This window comes from Perognathus longimembris, chromosome 1 (genome assembly GCF_023159225.1).
Source record: "Perognathus longimembris pacificus isolate PPM17 chromosome 1, ASM2315922v1, whole genome shotgun sequence".
Classification (NCBI taxonomy): domain Eukaryota; kingdom Metazoa; phylum Chordata; class Mammalia; order Rodentia; family Heteromyidae; genus Perognathus; species Perognathus longimembris.
Window position 1 is genome coordinate 41,085,348 of NC_063161.1, and position 15,738 is coordinate 41,101,085.

At 34.7% G+C, this 15,738-nt stretch overlaps 1 protein-coding gene across 4 annotated transcripts in view; it reads right to left on the reverse strand.

The window, feature by feature from the left end:
- Window positions 1-15,738, reverse strand: part of Mon2 (MON2 homolog, regulator of endosome-to-Golgi trafficking) — an 89,369-nt gene that overhangs the window by 33,678 nt on the left and 39,953 nt on the right. For all 4 annotated transcript variants that reach the window (XM_048360459.1, XM_048360451.1, XM_048360467.1 and 1 more), the window contains 11 exons: window positions 15,533-15,686; window positions 13,010-13,242; window positions 10,693-10,774; window positions 9,842-10,026; window positions 8,007-8,119; window positions 7,519-7,623; window positions 7,120-7,200; window positions 6,971-7,044; window positions 6,793-6,883; window positions 2,628-2,729; window positions 1,118-1,228 (listed from right to left, as the gene is read on the reverse strand). In XM_048360459.1, the coding sequence (XP_048216416.1) occupies window positions 1,118-1,228; window positions 2,628-2,729; window positions 6,793-6,883; window positions 6,971-7,044; window positions 7,120-7,200; window positions 7,519-7,623; window positions 8,007-8,119; window positions 9,842-10,026; window positions 10,693-10,774; window positions 13,010-13,242; window positions 15,533-15,686 (1,331 nt within the window). The remainder of the gene's footprint in view (window positions 1-1,117; window positions 1,229-2,627; window positions 2,730-6,792; window positions 6,884-6,970; window positions 7,045-7,119; window positions 7,201-7,518; window positions 7,624-8,006; window positions 8,120-9,841; window positions 10,027-10,692; window positions 10,775-13,009; window positions 13,243-15,532; window positions 15,687-15,738) is intronic.

Below are 15,738 nucleotides of genomic sequence, written 5' to 3' on the forward strand. Positions count from 1 at the left end.
AACAATCTTCAAGATGTTAAATTTCAGGACAAAAGTGTAGTTACTTTACAACACATTAAAAGCCTCTATAGAAATAAATCTCAACAAAGTAAGTAGCTCTCTTGCTATATCAGAGAAAGAACAATTTCCAATTTCTAGAATTACCTTCCATTTATTTTGTTAACATAGATCACATGTATTTAAATTTAAAATTCTCAAGTGTGATGAAATAAAAATTATTATATGCTTTAAAATGATGAACTATGATAGACATTATCAAAGATGTCAACAAAATCACAAAAATAGTTAAGAGAGTAAACACATCAGTTGGTTGTATACTTCTAGTATCTGTAAAGCATTTCAGCTTTCTTCCCTCCAAGGTTTCGAGGTGTTTTCTTTGCTTACTTACTTAAAAAATATTAAGCTCTCACTTTGCCCTTACTATTAAGGCGTCACTGTGGAGATGATTAAACTAACCCGAGTTTTGGTGTTTTTGTTTTTTTTTTGGGTTTTTTTGCAAGACCTCAAATTGCAGCAGAAAAAAAACAAAAATAGGAAATCACTAAAATGTAAACTCTTATAGAACACAGATCTTTTCTGTCATGTTTATAACTGTCCTACAAGTGTACTTAATGAAGATGTGCTGAGTAAGTTTGTAGAGCATGAATATAATATAGTAAGATGACAAAGACAATAAAGATGAATACTAAGTGTCTCATCCTTACTCCTGAGACAATACATTAGTGACTAAGAGTCAATACAAAGAATTCATGACAAAAGCAACCTCTGGAAATTGAAAAAACTTAAAAATATCAATCTATTTTATTGTGCTTGCCTGTTCTGTCACTTGTTTTCTCCCAAAGTAAGGTAATATGAAGAAAAAGAGAGGTAAGGACCAAAGTCCAATAAAGCTCTAGCACTTCATAAAGAGGGAAAAATGCAGACTGGAAGGCCAATCACAACAACTCAAGTCAGTATCAGTCACACATTGTTATAAACTTCTTATGAAGGCCAGGCCTTTATAAAAAGGATGTACAGCATACCTATAAAATAGAACATTAAGTTGAAAAATCTCTACTGGTAAATGAAGAGGACATTAATTAGGAAAGGAAAATTTTCTATAAAGGATTGTATTTACCTGGTTCTGTGAAAGTGGAGGCTCATGGCTAAACGTCAGTCCTGCTTTTATAAGTGAAGTCAGAGCTTCTGCTCCCCATTCTCTCATTCGAGAATTAGGATGCTGGCATACCTAAAGGGACATATGTTAATAAAATGTAAGTATTTAATTGTGAATGAAACACATGCCAATTTGAGAAAGAGAAAAATTAAAGCACCAAAACTTCTGCTTTGACAATTAAAAAATGGTATCAAAAGGTGACTAAAATATGACAGAAAAATTACATTAAAAAGTCATCAAGCTTACCTTCTGAATAAGGCAAGAGAAAGCAATAGAGGGAAGACAAAAGAAAGAAGATGAAACAGAACATGTCACAGAAAAAAAAAAGGATTTTTATAATAGTACAAGATGTCATCTGAGTAGACAAAAGAAGCAAAGTGATATTACGGTTCTGTTTTGTTTTTCCTGTTTTTTTTTTTTTTAAAAAATGCTTATCCCAATATTATTGAAGCCAAGACATTGTCATCTGATACTTCAATAATGAAAAAAAATCTATCTATCTATCTATCTACCTATATATTCTTAAGTTTTCATAAATATAACTAATAAAATAGGGGGAAGGGAGAAACTTGCACATATCTGTTTTCCTTACTAAGAATAGCACCTTTCTCAGGTCTCTAAAATAACATAAAATGACCATGATAACCTAATCCTAAACTATGTATAAACAGAAGCTGAATATTAAGTAGAAGATAAGTAAGTCACTCCAAGTGAATACAAGATAATATAAATCAAGATGGAATTCCCTGTTACCATCTATAATTAATGATAACAAACAGGTTATTCCTCTTATAAGCTCACAGTTGTTGCAAATGCTATGAACAAACATTGTTTCTGTCAGCCAATTGAGAGGTTTCAGAACTAGCTGAAACTAAAGTGGACTAAGAGACTATGTAATAAAGGAAATGGATCTTGAGCTGATAGGTGAACTCATTCATATTTGTGACATTAAAACTTTTAGCCTTTTGAGGGCTTAAGTAGTAGACCACCTGCTTGGCAAGCAGGAGGCCTGAGTTCAAACCTCATTAATATTAAACCCCAAAGTATTAATAAAATACTTTATGTTTTTTCCACAAGTAAAAATCAAATTATTCCTCACCAAAACAATTTGCTATACAACTTTAGTGTAAGATATAAAGGACCAGGAAAGGGGGGGAGAAGCTAATTAAAACTTGATTATCTAAAAATCATTAGATCAATGTACTCTCTTTTTTTGGCAAGTCCTGGGCCTTGGACTCAGGGCCTGAGCACTGTCCCTGGCTTCTTTTTGCTCAAGGTTAACACTCTGCAACTTGAGCCACAGCGCCACTTCTGGCCGTTTTCTATATATGTGGTATTGGGGAATTGAACCCAGGGCTTCATGGATATGAGGCAAGCACTCTTGCCACTAGGCCATATCCCCAGCCCTTAGGTCAATGTACTCTTTATCACTAAAAAAATTTAAATATAACACTTAATGAAGCACATTTACCTCAAGCAGATGGCCAGTTAGAGGTCTCCATAAAATTTCTATTCGGTGCATATTAACTAGACCAGTTTCTAACAATTTGGCAACAGCAAAAAGAGACGGCTCCTAAGGAGAAAACAAACATATTGCACTTTGATATTACAAGAAACCTGAGTACTTTATAATAAAACTGAGAATAGTTTGAGGACATTACTGCAATTGAAACATAATTAGTTAATATTCAGAAAACCAGCAGTAAATATAAAAAATCTGTTAACATGAGACAAGTCTTACTGTCATACATAAATATCCAGACAGCTCCAAATTACCCAAAATTTATTCTTGATGCAAATTGGAATGACTGTAGAGAATCTTATCAAAAGATCTAAAAATCTAAGTTTCTTTTATTTTTATTTTTGCCAGTTGTGGGGCTTGAATTCAGGGCCCAAGCACTGCCACTGGCTTCTTTTTGCTCAAGGCTAGCACTCTACCACTTGAGCCACAGCACCACTTCCAGCTTTTCTGTTTATGTGGTGCTGAGGAATCGAATTCAGGACTTCATGCATGCTAGGCAAGCACTCTTCCACTAGGTCATATTCCCATCCCCTAAGTTTCTTTTTTTTTTCTTCAAATTTTTATTATCAAACTGATGTACAGAGAAGTTACAGTTTCATACGTTAGGCATTGGATGGATACATTTTTTGTACTGTTTGTTACCTCCCCTAAGTTTCTTAAAGTAACTTTTCAATAGTACTGATAAAAATCCAATATGGAAATGTTTGGTATCATTCCTAGTACAAAAATCAGTGAACTAAGGGTATTGGAGCTTTAAACAATTGTGGTTAGGCTGACCCTTCTTGACAGTGCTAATGTGTAACTGCCCTAAAACTTTTGATGGCAGAAAAATTCATGATTCTACAGACACAGTATACTTGTTAAGACTTTTGTCTGTGAAGTCTTAGTTATATAGGATTGCATCTTGGTGCTTAATAGTAACATAACTTTGGGTAAATGACTCCTACTACTGAATATCTATTTTTTATTGCTAGTACTTGGGTTTTGAACTCAGGGCCTCATCCTTGATAAATAATACCACTTAAGCCATACTCTTTGGCCTTTAGCTTTAGTTTGTTTTTCAAATGGATTCACACACTCTTTTCCAAACTAGTCTCAGACTACAATCTCCTATCTTCATCTCTGGGGTCGCTGGGATTACAGGAATGTACCACAATGCTTGGCTTGTTTTTGAGAGAGAAAGCATTGCTAACTTTCTATTCAGACTGTCCTGGAATCTCAGTCTTCCAATCTGTCTCTCAAATAGCTAAAATTAGAGCAGTGAGCATCTCTCTACATAAGCCATCTAATGAATTTATTTTTTTAACATGTAATATGGGCATAATGGTATAGAAACAACTTTAGGCCAGAAAATGTGCAGCATACAGAAGTCTACCTGAAATGATGCCTAATACTACTTCTTCCTCTGTTTCATACTTGTTTTAACAAGGGTGTACACAGGAATGGCATATAGTACTTAAAAGAATATCGATGTGTATCTATCTATCTAGAGAGAGAGAGAGAGAAAGAGACATATGTATGTGTGTGTGTGTGTGTGTGTGTGTGTATGTTTCTTTACTTTTTAATTACTGGAGATTGAACTCTTGGATTTATGCTTGCTAGGCAGGCACTCTACCATTTGAACCACTCTTCTAGCCCCAGAAACATTTTTTTTAAGTTTATATACTGAATACTTTCACAATGCTTTTATTTCTTGTGCTGGGGATAGGACTTTGTGCCTTCCTTGAATAGTTTTAATTTCCACTCTATACTTACCCATTTCATTTTACAAAGTTAAATCCTTAGGTGGAAGGCTGTAAATCCACTCCCAAAGAAATCACCTCTATTGCACTCAGCATATTCATTTCTACACATTTGTTTCCTCTAAGCTTCCCTTCAAAACCACATCTGAAGATTTTGAAGTGATGACACAGATCAAGATGCATTGTTAAAAGGCAAGAAAATTAAGTACATAACCTAAAATTAAGTTAAGTAAGAGAGGATGGGTTGGGAGGGGTAGGTGAGAATGTTGAAAGAGGTGATAGAGATCAAGGTGCACAGTATTCATAAACTGCTTTGGTGAATGGCCTTTGTACAACTAAAGATAATAAAAATATTTAAACAGATCATATCTGTTCCTATTATTCTTGAAACTATACACTAACTACCAAAGGTCCACTTTTTCTCATTGATTATGACTTAGAACACTTTTTTCTTTTGATTTCCATGAACTTGCTTTCTTACCTATCTAAATCCTACCATTCCTTCATTATTGAGTTTCAATCACACCAGTTCATCTTAATAGAAAAATATTTTAATAGAAATGTATATTAAAAACATACATAAAAGAACTAAGGATTCAGAGAATCTTAAATCAAATAATATGGGCATTTATTTATTTAGACTCTCATCCTAAATTAACTGCCACTTACCTAGAGCCAACTAGTTTATAAGCACTTTGCCAGCAGAAACCTATTTCTTTATATCTCCCAGTAGTGTCATGCACACAGGAAGTATATTGTATTTGTTGAATGGATACACAAATTCTCAAAACATCATAGAAGTTTGCTTATATTTCATTAAGAAACTATGAAAAATACTATAGTTTTGTGTTAAAAATTAATCCCAAAGATGTAGGATTATTCAAGATATTGGTAAATTGAGCAGTTCCTGAATTTTATGTCATTCTTGCCTTAATTTGAAGCCAAATGTTAACATATATTTTCAAACTCCTAAATGTTTACATAACTACCTAATTAGCACACAAAAATATACAGAAAATATGCTCAAATAACAGCATAATTTATGAGTTACATTAACTAGGATGACACAATTATAATTAAAGACTAGGTAGAAACTTGTTTTTGTTTTTGCCAGTCCTGGGGCTTGAATTCAGGGCTTGTCCCTGGCTTCTTTATGCTCAAGGTGAGCGCTCTGCCAACTTGAGCCACAGTGCCACTTCTGGCTTTTTCTATATATGTGGTGCTGAGGAATCAAATCTAGGGCTTCTTGTATACGAGGCAAGCACTCTTGCCATTAGGCCATATTCCCAGCCCCTAGAAACATTTTTATATGCAGTTAAAATATTAAACAAATTACAGCTTTTAATCATCTGAGGTTGTCTCCATGTATTTAGAAATGGTCATGTTTATTTTAAAATATAGAAAGCACTTTATTTGACCTCTCTGCAGGATCAGGGACTTTTTTTTTTTTTTTTTTTTTTTTGGCCAGTCCTGGGCCTTGGACTCAGGGCCTGAGCACTGTCCCTGGCTTCTTCCCGCTCAAGGCTAGCACTCTGCCATGTGAGCCACAGCGCCGCTTCTGGCCGTTTTTTCTGTATATGTGGTGCTGGGGAATCGAACCTAGGGCCTCGTGTATCCGAGGCAGGCACTCTTGCCACTAGGCTATATCCCCAGCCCCAGGATCAGGGACTTTTGACCTCTTAAATACTAGATCAGTATTTTACAAATGATTACATCTCCAGTTTAGAAGAAGTTCGTTTATTTGTATTTATCTTTGTCTAACTGTGCATGCTAGAAAAATACCATTGAGATATGCTCTCAGTGTTTATTTTAGTGATGGCTAAGATATAAATATGTCCAAATCATTCTATACTTTACAAGTATAATTCAAAATACTTTGAGTATAGAAAGCAATGTACTCAAAAGTGCTATTTTATTAATTTATAATCAATGAACAAAGAAAAAGTTTAATTTCAATTAAGGAGAATCATTACCTTCACAAAGAAATGATTAGCTCCTAATTTTCCATTCCAATGAAGGCAAGAGAAACTGAGACACACATTTCTTAATTTAAATCATGTATTATCCCACCATAAATTTTAATTGCATATATTAAGACATTTTATGCAACCTACTTATATAAATTGTGCTGTATAGTCTTTATTTTTAAAATACTTGAAAACATTTTCAGTTCTCAATAAAATGGATAAAATTTTAAATCATATCACACACTTGTCAAATCATGTCCTCTGTACTTCCCCTTCTAAAAATAACAACAATGGTAAACACATAACAAGACTACTGATACCAACTAAACCAAGGTTTAGCCCAAAAATGTTCATAATGGATTCACTTTTTATGACTAATTAAAATGGAAAGGTAGAATATCACACCTTATTATTTCCATATGCCATATCCATTGCTTCTAGAGATAAGGAACAAAGTGCATTTATTAAATGATGCAAAGATACATCATCAAGATACCTAAAATGAAAATAAAGAAATAAGATATTTTCATCTCAAATATATGTGTTAAAAATGTTGCTATTAATTTAAAGAACTGACTCTTACTGTGAGCTTTCAAACAATCTTGAAAGTATGTTGGAAATCACTGGTAAATCTGTCATCACTGCTGTTGTTAGAACCTGAGAAGAATAAAATGAAATGTAAAACATGACATTTCCAGAAGCCTTAACTGGGTAAGAAGGACTGGAGCTTACTGTGCTGGGTCCTTCCACAGCTCTTCCAGGCTTCAAGGCACCACCACTACTAGGTTTTAATCCCAGAATCCAGACAAGATGCTAAAAATTAAAACAAGAAATTTAAAAAATTATAAAATTCTACTAACTACAGTAAATTTGGTGATAATTTGTAGCAATTAAAATTAAGATCAGAAAACAACAGTGCTATGAAACAATTCTACCAAGCATGGGCAGAAGAATTTAGGCTGTCAAGAGACTCATTCCATCACTTCCTACACTATGAGCTATGCGTTTCAGTCCTTCCCAACTACTATTCCCAACCTAGTATTATTCCTAGCTCTGTCCAAAGCACCAATGAGTACCGCTAGTTTAATTGTAAGTAATTACAAATCTAGCATTTGATTTGAGCTAACATACCTGAAGAGTTGCCAAGACAAGTTGCCATGATGTTCCAAGAACAGCTCCATGGCAGTGAGCCAAGTTAAGTAGAGTCCTCATACACTGGATATTTTTGGAAGTTAGCTATATTAAAAGAGGACATATTTAAAATAATTGTTATACATTTTTAAAAATTCAAAAGCATATAAAGGAGTTTTAATACATTCCGAGACTTTTTAAAATTAGAAAACAAATGAGTATATTAAAGTTGTATTGATGGGCTAGAGGCACGGCTCGAATGGTAGAGCACCTGCCAAGCAAACATGTGACCAAGTTCAAAGGAAGTACTGGAAGAGAGGGAAAGAAAGTTATTAAGTTAGTTATTAATAATAGCAAAAGCATAATTAGGCATTCTTAAAATGCCCTCCAGGCAGAATAAAATAAATAACAATAAGCGTTGGCAAATACAAAAATGAGTATATCAGGTTTCCTGGATATATAATGGGTAGAAAGAACAAATACATTACCATTACTGTTCCTTGAGGCTGTACTGCTAGAGGCTGACCCACTGCCACAACTTGCTGGTGAGACTCACTTGATGGACTTATCATCATAACATTTTGGCCTTGGATAGAATATGCTAGAACACAAATGAACCTAAATAAGCAAATATACTGTTTATGTTTCATTCAAAGTAATGCTATATTTAAAAACAGTAATTTGATTAAATCAATTTCAAACACAACACTTAAATCTTAATAATACCTCATATATATGTAAATATTCTGAAAACTCACAAGGTACAAAAAGCAAGTCAAGCAAATAGTAAGTAGTTTCCTATATAAATTATAGACAATGATAAAACTCTAACAGCTTTTTTCATAAGCAATAATTAGGACATATTAAATCTTTTTGTTTATTTGTTTTATTTTTGTTGCCAGTCCTGGGGCGTGGACTCGGGGCCTGAGCACTGTCCTTGGTTTCTTTTTGCTCAAGGCTAGCACTCTACCTCTTGAGCCACAATGCCACTTCCGGCTTTTTTTCTATATATGTGGTGCTGAGGAATCGAACCCAGGGCTTCATGTATACGAGGCGAGCACTTTACCACTAGGCCATATTCCCAGCCCCACATATTAAATCTTTTTTTCATTACCTATTTTAGATACATATTCTCAGTATACTTTTCTAGTTAAAGTTAGAGAATAATATATTTTCACCTTGAAAATTCAATGTCACATTGGATTATATTTATTTTAGATGTAATAAACTTTATTGTTTCCAAATTACTCACCAAGAAAATAAATTTTTGAATATCAGCGTAAAAAATATCATTGGGGGCTGGGTGCTAGTGGCTCACACCTGCAAAACTACCTAATCATAAGGCTGAGAACTGAAGACTGTAGTTTGAAGCCAGCCCAGGCAAGAAAGACCTTGAGATTCTTATCTTCGATTAACCACCAAAAAGTTGGAAATGGAGCTTCCTGAACCCTGAGTTCAAGCCCCAGTACAGGCACAAAAAAATAAAATACAATATAATGCTGGGACTGCAGTTCTAGAGTGCCTGACTACCAACTGTGAGTCCCTGAGTTCAAATCCCATTGCCACTAAGAATGAATATGTAGGAAAAAAAAAACACCATTTTAACAGAATGGCTTATAAAAGACTTCCAGATTTATATTGTTTTATTTACATAACTACTGCTAAATTAATTTTAGTATCTCTCTTCCCTTTTAAAGTGGTAAAAGTCATATGTTTTTCTTTGCTGGAACTTGCCCTTGAACTCAGGGCTTCAAGTTTGCTTAGCTGGTGCTCTACCAGTTGAGCCACATCTTCATCCCTGATTTTTTTTTCCCTGTCAGTTGTAGGGACTAAATTAGGGGTCAGGACCCTGTCCCTGAGCTTTTTTGCTCAAAGGGAGCACTCTACCACTTTGGGATACAGCTTCACTTCTGGATTCCAGTAGTTAGAGATGAGTCTCACAGACTTTCCTGCCTGAACTTGGCTTTGAAACCAGGATCCTCCTGAGTATCTGGGATTACAGGCATAAGCCACCAGTGCCTGGCTCAGCCCTGACTTTTTACTGGTTATTTTGGAGGTAAAGTCTCATGGTTTCCTACCTGGGATGTCTTTGAACTGAACTCCTTAGATCTCAAGATGTGGCTAGGACTACAGGTATGAACTACTGGTACCCAGCTGAAAGCAAATGTTTTAAAAACAAAGCCAGTAGAAGTAAAACTCAAGGCCATGAGCTCCAGTGGTCAATGAGTGGAACAGCAAAGGCCTAGGACTGGAATTCCTACATTTTTTCTCTTTACCATGTTATGCAGTGAAACAAATGGGCTAGTGTAAGCTTAAGTCTTACATTTATTGGCAAGTGTAGCTGCAGTGGTAGCATTCAATACAGTGAGAGTGTAGTGTGGCGGCAAAGAGCCTTTGCATATCGCTGTTATAAAAGCATCTCTTGAAGTTACAAGACCCAGTCTTCCACAAAGAGCAGCCATAGTCAATTCAGCTTTTAAAATATTTTCAGTGGCAGCCTCATCTGTGCTGAAGAGATAAGGTATCTGATTTAATATGATTATTTTACATTATACTGTAAAACAAGATGTGAAATTAGGTATTAAGTAATGTTTTAGGAAAATCTTCAAAGAATATAGTCAAAATTATTATACTTAAGAAGGAATTTTAACTGACATAAGATCTGAAATTTTGAACTAGGGAAAGGCTATGCACAATACATATACAGAAATAAATGATAAAGTATTTAACAGCAACTTAAAATAACACACTTAAAAATCAATAAATTCAGTAATTCTAAAAGAAAACATTAAAAAAAGTGAGTATAATCATCAACATTGTGAAAACAATAGTAACCCTTGAAAATATAAAGATGTTCTATAATTTAATTTGACAACTGTATGTGCCATAAGCCATGGAGACAATTCTGGTAGGTGTGTGGGACAATCAAAGAATTGCACGAAGAGAATAATGTTCCTAAAGAAATAATGTTCTTGATTTGTCATTAAATATTGTATGAATGTATTAAAATATCACACCAGATTCTATAAATATATGTAATTACAAATAAGTTAAAAATGTATACATAAAGAAAATCTAATATTAAGAAATACATTCTTGGCACAAAGTTAAGTAAAATACTTCTATGTTGTTTTTAACTCCCATGATATGATATAAAATTTATAGAATTAATACCTGGCATCAAGAAGAAGAGAGAGTGCAGCAAGAAGACCACACCAGCAAGCATTCACCATTTCTTCCCAAACAGCTCTACTAACTTAACAGAGAAAACACAGTACTTAATGATAATTACAGATGATAGTACTTATCAATATAGTAAAATCTTCCTGGTCATATGAATAACTTGCTTATTAAATACTAACCCTCTAATATTTCAAATGTACTCAAATAAATATTTAAAAGCCACATTACAGGTTCTTATCCAAGAAGTCATAAAGCATAAAATATCTATTCTAAAATCTTTCTATAAACAAGTTAACTGATAGCTTTAAACATAAAAGATACATATTAGTTCCTATCCCCTATAACAGACCAATTTTCTGCCTGTTTGAGCTTACAAGGAGAGTTGGCTACAGTGTAACAAACTGAGATAGTTAGGATAGTGGTTTACATACCCTGTTGGAGATGGGAGTTAGGAATATAGCAAGTTAAAAATAGCCTTGTGTTGCCAGGCACACAGGTGGCTCATGCCTGTAATCTTAGCTACTCAGGAGACTAAGATCTGATGATTATTATTTGAAGCCAATTCAGGTAGTAAAGTCCATGAAACTCTTAACTGATTAACCACCCAGGAGCTGAGGGGTGATTCAAGTGGTAGAGCACTCGTCTTGAGCAAAAAAGCTCAGGTACAGTACCCAGCTCAGGTACAGCACCCAGACCCTAAGTTCAAGTCCTAGGACTGGCACATTCCCCCCACATCTTTTCTTTAAAAAATAGCCTTGTGGTACAAAATCAGAAGTGAAAAATCTGGTTTGATGTCATGGTATTTAATATAGGGAGACAGACATTTTTAGTACGAAAATAGATGTATGTGTATACATGTCTGTGTGTATTGTGTATCCTATCCAAGTAGCAAGAAGCGTACCTAGTGCCCATGTGTTAGTTTCAATACTATTCTCCAGGGCTCCTTGGAAAATTGACTGACACCTGGGCTAGACAAGAAACATCCAGATCAGTTTGGAACACCATGTTGTACCAAGTAGTAAGGTACTGCTCAGAGATCATCAAAAGGCCACGGGACATGTCAAATCAACATAGGGGACATCTGTAAAAGGTCATCCTGAGTAGGAAACTACACAGTGATAATCACAGATTGTAATACTTTGAATAAAATAAATATCCACGAATCTACACTAGTACAAATATGTAACGACAACAATAAGGAATTGACCAAGAGTAGAATTCTTAATATAATTCATCATAAAAAGTTAATATTTAACTTTACACTGAAGAAATAGGCTAGAATGGCATTAACTAAATGGTACAAGTGAACATTCCCAATAATGAGTTACATTGATATACTTTGCTTCCCAAAGTGTTAATATATTAATTTAACATAGAAGCATTTCTGTGCTAATCTTGTAAAAAATTGAATAAATTAAACCTAATTATGAAGGAATGTAAGACATGTTCTACATTGAAGTAAATTCTTAACACATGACAACTAAAGTGAAACAAATACTGCTGTCTGTGAATAAAGATATCAGAACAATATTCATTGAAAGCTGTTGAATAATGGGGATGGGGAATGAAAAGGCAAGCGTAAAAAAGGGATCAGTACAATGAGGATATTGTATATACATGTGGAAAATAGCACAGTAAAACCCTTTTGGACTATTAGCATATACTCAGAAAAAAAAAAAGGATAGGAATGTAAAACAGATCCTGTCTGAAATGTGGGTACTAGTGGGAAAGTGAACAGAGAGAGTAAGGCAGAGTGAATATGGTCAAAATATTTTATGTACATGTGTAAAAATGGAATAAAGCTTGTTAAGATTGGGTTAGGAAGAAGGGGATGTAGGAGAGTGATGTGGGGGTGAGACTGATTAAGGTACACTATGTGCATATATGAACAAGTTAAAACAACAACAACGAAAAACTATCAGACCACAAAGAACAGTACTGGAGCAAGTGGTAAAATCTGAATGACATTCAGGATTAGGTGGTAATAGTGTCCTGATCCCAGTTTCTAATAAGGAGGAGACTGTCCTTAGCTTTAGAAAAACACAGCAAAGTAATAAGGGGTCAAAGTATCCATCCAGTCTACAGCATATTCTCAAATAGTTCCTTAAAAACTATAGTGACACATAATTAAACAGAACAGTAATATAAATATGGTAAATATTTACCATATTCTATAATAGAATAATGTAAATATAGTAAGGTGTTAACAACTGGTAAGGGTGCATGAATGTACATTAGAATATTTTTGTGATTTCTCCATAAACTTTTCATTATATAAAAATAATCATAATATAGAATCATAATATACCTATTTCCTTATCCATGTGGTCTGATGTTGACTGAAAATCCTGCTGCTCTGATGACTGTGTTGGCGAAGAAGCACCTTCATTGATAGTCTGACCTTCTGTCTCAACTTCTCCTAGTTCTCCTTCAATCATACTGGTGATTCCACGGACAAGGTCTAACAAACAGTGGAATGCCACAGACATGGCATAACCTTCTGGTATAGTTGGGGGCTCGACTTTGTCCAGCATCTCTAGGCTTAAATAATAAAAGCATCAGGACACTAATGAGAAGCCATCATTGTGACAATCGCGAAAACTGTGCCCAGAGTTTGTAGACTACAGAAATAAAATTTAATAAAATCCCATCTCAACAGAAAGCTGGTATGTTGCCAGGTGCCAGTGGTTGATGCTTATAATCCTAGCTACTCAGGAGGCTGAGATCTGAGGATCATGGTTTGAAGCCTGCTCAGGAAGAAAAAGTCCCTGAGATTCATCTCCAATTAACCACAAAATGCCAGAAGGAGCTGTGGCCCAAGTGGTAGGTAGAGTGTTAGCCTTGAGTGAAAGAGCAGGGACAGTGTCCAGGCCCTGAGTTCAAGCCTCACTGCTGGCACACACACAAAAAAAGGCTGAGTGTAGTAAGTAGTTAATGTCTATAATCCTAGCTGCATGGAAGGCACAGGTAGAAAAATTGTGGTCCAAGGCTTTCCCTCTCCGTAGACAAAAGTACAAGACCCCATCTGAAAGCAAAAAGGGATAGGGGCAAGACTCAAGTGAAAGAGCTACTGCCTGACAAGGTACTGAGTTGAAACACCAGTATTACCAAGGAATAAAAATAAAAAATACTCAAGTCAGTGTTTGAGAGGCTCTGTATGTAAGTGTTATAATAAGGTAAGTCTTTGTATTTCTCATGTCAACAATAAACATAAATACTTCTGCAATTAGAGGGAGAAATATAAGTAAGTCAGGAAAACAATTAGGTATGGCAATGGTCAGGCATTAATTTTTCTAATCAGTTTCTTAGAATACTATGAAGGGATATTTCTCCAAATGGAGCAAACCCAATTATATCCCTTTCTGTTACTGTTAAATCTGAATGTCTTAATTATGTGACTGCTGTTGTTACCTCCTCAGAGACCTTTTCTGTCCACATCTCCTATTCAATCTCTGTCCCTGTCAGTTACTTTTTCTTCAAAACATCAACTACTACCCAAGAATGCATATCTATACTTCCTATCTCATTCATTGAAAGGTAGGAATGTTATTCTGGGTTGGTTTCGGTTTATCCAATTTATAAAATGAGTAGAGGAGGTGAAGGAGATTGAGTATCTCATGTAGTGTTAGAATTCTAATTTCTTTATAATTTGATTCTCTAGTACACTAAAAAGCCATTAGCTTTTTACCAAGCTAAGTGAGAGTAAGTAGCTTTTTAACAAGTGACTATGAATAAAAATGACTTTTATTTAAAAGATTTCAGTCTGTAGTCGTGTGTCAGTGGCTCATGCCTGTAACCCTAGCTAGACTGAGGAGGCTGAGATCTGAGGATTGCAGTTTGAAAGTAGTCTAGGCAGGAAAGTTAGTAAGATTCTTATCACCAATAAACCACCAAAAAAGCTGGAAGTGGCACTGTGGCTCAAGTGATAGAGAGCTAACCTTGAACAAAAGTTCAGGAACAGTACCCAGGCACTGAGTTCAAGCCCAGAATTGGAAAAAAAAAAAAAAGAAATCTATCTTTCTATATAAAAATAGATAGAATCATACATACATACACACACATACATGATTCTGTATATGCACAATTTTAGGCAAAATAAAACAATGGTCATATAATGCAGAAAAATAAGATAAAAAAATACCAAAAATGTTTTATGCTAGGTAGAGATTGGTATCAGCTTAAATCTTGATTTATGGTCATCACAGTTGTGTTTCAATACACCAATTACTCAAAACATGCCAGAAACTACCTCACAGTATCTATAGCAAGGCAAAACCCACTGCTTTGTACTTCCTGTTAGAATGTATTTATTACACCAAGACTTCAGAAAATTTACAAATACTGAGCTGAATATGTGTTTGTAAAGGTGAACTGAATAATGACAATTCAAAACAAACATTTATGAACTTATTAAATACTTATAAAAAGCTAAAACTTCCAGGTGTTTACCCCTAAGCCCCTCAAGTGGGCTTGAATATTTAAAATAATATCACCATTTCCATTTTATAGATAAGAAAAATGAGTAAAATGAGTATTAATTCTTTGAAGGTACCCCAGCTGTTAGAAGATCTGAGTCCATATGGTATATGAAGCCAAGACATATACTTAATCAATAAGCTATAAAGGACAGATAAATCTGTTTGTAGGTAAAGAAATCAATTCCATTTTGTTCCATAATACCAACAGTATACAAATAGCACAAAAGAAAGCTAATCTGGTCCTAAATAAAATTCTCAAAATATGACAAATAAAAATGAGCTCTAAAATTTTACATCTAATGCAGAGTAGGTTAGGATTTCATTCCTTATAAAATAAAGTCACTGCTACTTACTATGTGGCTTTAGCACTGCCTTGAACTGTAATGGTCAGAATAGGTATCCATGTTCCTCTATACTCAAATGCAGGTAGCAAAGTAACCCCGCCGCCAATGCCCACCATTCCTGAGTTGGCTGGCACTGAGGCTGGGCCACCTGAGTTGTTGTTTCCTATTAGATAGAGGGATAAGCAGACACCAATTTATATTTGATTACAAATGAA